This window comes from Lathyrus oleraceus, chromosome 5 (genome assembly GCF_024323335.1).
Source record: "Lathyrus oleraceus cultivar Zhongwan6 chromosome 5, CAAS_Psat_ZW6_1.0, whole genome shotgun sequence".
NCBI classification, from domain to species: domain Eukaryota; kingdom Viridiplantae; phylum Streptophyta; class Magnoliopsida; order Fabales; family Fabaceae; genus Lathyrus; species Lathyrus oleraceus.
The window spans coordinates 213,857,001-213,862,404 of NC_066583.1; the positions used below are offsets into that span (position 1 = coordinate 213,857,001).

Sequence of the window (5,404 nt, forward strand, 5' to 3'; positions counted from 1 at the left end):
TTTTATATTGTCAGCTAATCACCACTATGTATTCGGCCAAATTACCCTGATATTTTTAAGTTAATTATGTGACATAACTTATTGATAAATATTTATCAGATGACAATGTAAAACTGTCAATGCACTATCTCTAATCTCTCAAAATTAATAATCATTTCAAATTGGAATAAATTTAAATTAAAAAAAAATGAATTATTAATTATAATTTTATTAAACAAAATATTTGTGCCTTAACACTTGTAAGCAAGTAGTAATAAAGCATAGTAATTTCAACTTAGTTGGCAAAGTGACAAATCACCATCAACAACACCTCATAATAAATCACAAACATAATATTAATAATATAAAAAATGGAAAGAAAATAAAAGAGGATAAAAGCTAAAATTATGCATTCTATTCTATCTCATTCATTCACTCTCAAAAAAAAACTCATTTTTCTCTCCTTCAATCTCTCAACCTCCTCCTCATCATATTCCAAACACCACACCACACAACACACAGTCCAACGTTAATCGATCAAAAACCCATCTCTGTCGATGTTTCTTTGACCCAAAAAACTTCACAAAAATCTCATCCGATTCTCTTTTCTTCTCTTCCACCGATGCAGATTGAGTTTCAAAATTCCTTCCTATTTCTTATATGTAATCACTCTTTCCATCGTTTTCTATAATTCGATCTGTACCGATTGTAATGCCACTCATCGGAAACTTTTTCAGATTCTGTTCTGTTTCCTTGAATTCTCTGTTTGTGTTTTTTTTCCTTCTTTTTTGGACTTTTTTTGGTTGCGTATACCGCAAGTGTTCTTGTTGAATTGGATTACCCTAATAATTCTCTGATCTGAAAAAGTCACAAAATTTACTGTTTTCAATTTCAACCTACCCTTTTTGTGGTTCCGATTACAATCCCCTGTTTCTTGGTATTCATCCATGGAGAACGATTTTTCTGGTTTCATTTTTCATTTTGATTTTGATTGTGATGATCTCACTTTGATGAATCACGATGACTTCACGTGATTGAAGTTTTTAACTTTGATCACAAAAATTGAAGAAATTCCTTTCTTTTTTTTGGGAATATCCCTTGTCTTAGGAGAATGAATGAATACTATACTTCTCCTCAAAGTTTTCGTCTTTTGAATTAACCTTATAAATACCCTTTACTTTTTTCAGTTTTTTCATGATTTTTGTTCATCTGGGTCATCATCATCAGACATCTTAACAAACCTTTTATGAAAGGATCGGTGTTGATTTTGTTTCTTAATTTGTTATTTATGAAGTGATTTTGTTCATGATTTTGCGTGTCGAAAATCTTAATGCATGTCTTTTTGTGGTTATACTTCATGATTAATAATGTTATAATCAACTTCAACCTAGACATTTGATCATATAGTTCGTTTTTTTTCTTTTCATTTTTGTGTCGCATAATAATGAGTTTATGTTAAGTATGTTTTTCTTTGTAGGTTTGAGACCTGAGATTTGCTAGTCAATTATATTTTTGAGGTACACACTTTTTGCAAGTTAGTAGTAAAATGATATGAAAATTGAAAAGTCTAGCATGCTATAATTAGCGAAACATAGAAATGGATTAATTGAATGTGGTAATAATAGATTTGCACATATTTTGGTAACTTAGATATTTTCTTCTGCAAAGTTTGGGGCACTGCGTAAAGTTTTTTGCAGTGCCCAATGGATGCCACAACCAGCGGAACCCCGACTATTCAATACCATAACATCACTGACCAGACAATTACTGCCATTGTTGTTGCCACACCACTTCCGACTTTCCAAAGGCAACAGCGACATTGCTTTGGGAACTCTACTCCCGGAGAGTTTCCTTTGTCTGCTAATCCCTCTATTGTCCTCCATGTTCTTACCGCGTGTAATTTGGATCCTCAAGACCTTGCTAAACTAGAGGCAAGTGCTATACTTATCTGCATTTCACTTATGAAGTTGTTGTTCTTGATTTGAATGCGAATAATGCTTCTGGTTTTGTTTTTTATGTTTATGTTGCAGGCAACATGCTCTTTCTTCAGGCAGCCAGCAAACTTTGCTCCGGATTTAGCGCTGTCATTATCCGAGCTTGCTGCATTTGACATGTGCCGAAAGAGAGCCATCTTTAAGCCAATGACAACAGAAGAAAGGCAAGATTTGAAGCAAAGATGTGGAGGCTCTTGGAAGTTGGTTCTAAGGTATTTATTGGCTGGAGAAGCATGTTGCAGGAGGGAGAAATCACAGGCAATAGCAGGTCCTGGTCACAGCATTGCTGTGACATCTAAAGGGGATGTTTATTCGTTTGGATCCAACAGTTCAGGACAACTCGGGCACGGCACCACCGATGAAGAATGGCGACCGCGGCCAATAAGGTTGTGAACATGTAGACTTAAGGTTAACTTGAAGTGAACTAGTACTAGTTGATTATAAGTTAATGGAAGTTCATTATGTTTCAGAACTTTGCAAGGCATTCGAATTATACAAGCTGCTGCCGGTGCTGGGAGGACAATGTTGATCACTGATTCCGGACAAGTCTATGCATTTGGAAAAGATTCTTTTGGAGAAGCTGAATACGGAGGTCAAGGATCCAAAGTTGTCACAAGTCCACAGTTGGTGGAGTCTTTGAAAAACATATTTGTTGTCCAAGCTGCAATTGGTAACTTTTTTACCGCGGTATTGTCAAGAGAAGGCAGGGTTTATACATTTTCTTGGGGTAACGATGGAAAACTCGGCCACCACACTGATCCAAATGATATGGAACCTCATCCTTTATTAGGAGCTTTGGAAGACATACCAGTAGTGCAAATTGCCGCGGGATATTGCTACCTTCTTTGTTTGGCTTGTCAACCTAGTGGAATGTGAGTTCCAAATCACATATCTTAATCTAATTCTTTTTCCTACGTTAGCTAGTCTATACATGTAACTTCATTCTTGTTGTATTGCTTATTTGAATGTTTTGCATGTCGTGATTCTTTGAAAACATACAGGTCAGTATACTCCGTTGGGTGTGGCTTGGGAGGCAAGCTAGGACACGGAACAAGAACTGACGAAAAGTTCCCTCGTTTGATCGAACAGTTCCAGACGCTAAACATTCAACCCATGGTGGTGGCAGCCGGTGCATGGCACGCTGCAGTTGTAGGACAGGATGGCCGTGTTTGCACATGGGGATGGGGCCGATACGGTTGTTTGGGACACGGGAATGAAGAATGTGAAGCAGCACCTAAGGTAGTAGAAGCATTGACCAATGTCAAAGCTGTTCATGTCGCAACAGGAGATTACACAACCTTTGTGGTCTCTGAAGATGGTGACGTTTATTCATTCGGTTGTGGAGAATCTGCTAGTCTCGGTCATAACGCAGTAAATGACGAACAGGTCAGCTTTGTTCATTCATTTTTTCAACTAACATCTATGAAGGGCACATTGTTCTCTACACTAACAAAAATCATAACATTTTTTTTGTTAATGTTATAATTACAGGGAAACAGGCATGCGAATGTGTTAAACCCCGAGCTCGTGACATCGCTGAAGCAGATCAATGAAAGGGTGGTACAGATTAGTCTGACAAATTCGATATACTGGAACGCCCATACCTTTGCTCTAACTGAATCAGGGAAGCTTTATGGATTTGGGGCAGGAGACAAAGGACAGCTAGGAATTGAACTTGTTGCGAACCAGACAGAAAGGGTAAATCCGGAACGGGTTGACATTGATCTCGGCTAACTATATCGGCCTCTAATCACCAATTCTTTAAACCGTTTTATATCGTCTAATTAACGATCATGCATAGCATTTAGTGTTTAAGTTTCCTTGTCTATTTTGTAAATATAATCAAAAGAATGCAGTGTGATGAAGGTCCAAGGTAGGTAAATCAGCTAACAAGGGCTTCAGCTACTACTGTCTTTATTTATGGTCTTTCATATCATATCTTAGGCTTCAACTGTTTGTTGATAGTTTATTTATACGCTGTTGAAGGTTACTTTATTTATGGTTTAGTTTCTCTTGAATTTGTTTTCGTAGCATCATTTGCTTTGAATTTGTTTGTCAAATTTATCATTCATTTATTTATCATCATGAACACTATCCTGGTTTGGATTATTCTCTTTGTACTTGAAAGAATGTGCCGTTCTCTTTTTTCTTGATTTTAACTTCTCATTTTTCTTGATTTTTCTTGCTAAGTTTAATACTTAAGGCAAACATTTGTTTGTAGGATAGTGTGGTTACCTCATGGTCATTCTCTTTTTAAGTAGCTTCAAAATAAACGTTTACCTCGCCATCCTCTATTTAAGTAGCTTCAAAAGAAACGTATACCTCGCCATCCTCTTCTAGAAGATGTTTGGAAGACGAAGATGTTTCTTTAATTGATCATGCACGTATTGCTTTTTCATGTGATGCTACAAAATTTTAATACGTTGAAAGAATTTTTGATATGATAATTCTTCATATGATTTCTCCTATGATGACTCTCTAGAAGATCCCTTCATTTATAGTGATTGTTATTTTATATGATACTTCCGATGATGATCTCTTGAAAACTTCTTCTTCTGAAAGAAGATGGTTCTTCAGTTAATGATGAAGATTCTTCGAATGTATCTAAATTATTTTCTTCATTCTTAAGTAATTTAATTAATTATCTAAGTTTCATGATGATTTTTGTTTTGTTTGATATTTCTGTAAATTCATCCAGAGTTTCTATCTTCGAAGTCAAGTATTGAATCATGTTTCTACGTCACTTCTTGAATATTAGATATTTCTTAGAAGAAAAAAAAATTAGATTAGTTCCAATATTTGAGAACCATCATTCACTTATATTTGGTGTCTCATTTTCTTTGATACATGTGTTTACCCTTTCAATCTCAGTTGAAACTTCATTGATTTCCTTAAGGGTGTACTACACTTCTTTAGTCGTGTTATAGTTAAAAACATAACATGACTCTCTAGTTCTTAACACATTTGTCATCAAGTACTTAGTTTGAAACTCAAGTTGCATTTTTTCTTTTCTTCTCTAGTCCATAAATAATTTGATTTGTCTACTACTTCATTATTAACAAAATGAATATGTACAAAGCGATAATCTAAAACAAAATTCCATAGATCGGAATCAATAAAAAATTGTATATTCTTCCTTTCCATATATTAAACCTTACACGATCAAACGATTGATGTGTATTTATTTAAAGTCCTTTATTAAAAGAAGAAATATTTTAAATCATCATACTTTCTCATAATATGATTAGTCATATAATAGAAGTTAGGCTATAATGCCACTTATTGAGCAAGTGACTCAAAACACAAGAGAGAGAAAATAGGGAGGGGGGAGGAGAAGGTGAATTGTGTTGATTAAAAATTGAAACCAAATTATAAAATGTGTGTTCTTGAAAACAATTTTGTTTAGTTGTGTTAAACACGTAGAGAAAAGA

General features: G+C 35.0%; 1 protein-coding gene across 3 annotated transcripts; it reads left to right on the forward strand.

The window, feature by feature from the left end:
* The first annotated feature begins 380 nt into the window (after positions 1 to 380).
* On the forward strand, positions 381 to 3,991 carry LOC127083014 (ultraviolet-B receptor UVR8). Of its 3 annotated transcripts, XM_051023247.1 has the most exons (7): positions 382 to 641; positions 1,457 to 1,496; positions 1,630 to 1,910; positions 2,010 to 2,359; positions 2,444 to 2,845; positions 2,975 to 3,359; positions 3,465 to 3,991. In XM_051023247.1, exons 3-7 carry the CDS (start codon positions 1,683 to 1,685, stop codon positions 3,705 to 3,707), a joined length of 1,608 nt encoding a protein of 535 aa, XP_050879204.1. In that variant the 5' UTR covers positions 382 to 641; positions 1,457 to 1,496; positions 1,630 to 1,682; the 3' UTR covers positions 3,708 to 3,991. The 3 variants fall into 3 exon arrangements, with proteins under 3 accessions (XP_050879206.1, XP_050879204.1, XP_050879205.1); XM_051023249.1 differs by lacking the exon at positions 1,457 to 1,496 and having other exon boundaries at positions 381 to 641; XM_051023248.1 differs by lacking the exons at positions 382 to 641; positions 1,457 to 1,496 and having other exon boundaries at positions 1,503 to 1,910.
* The last annotated feature ends 1,413 nt before the right edge of the window (positions 3,992 to 5,404 follow it).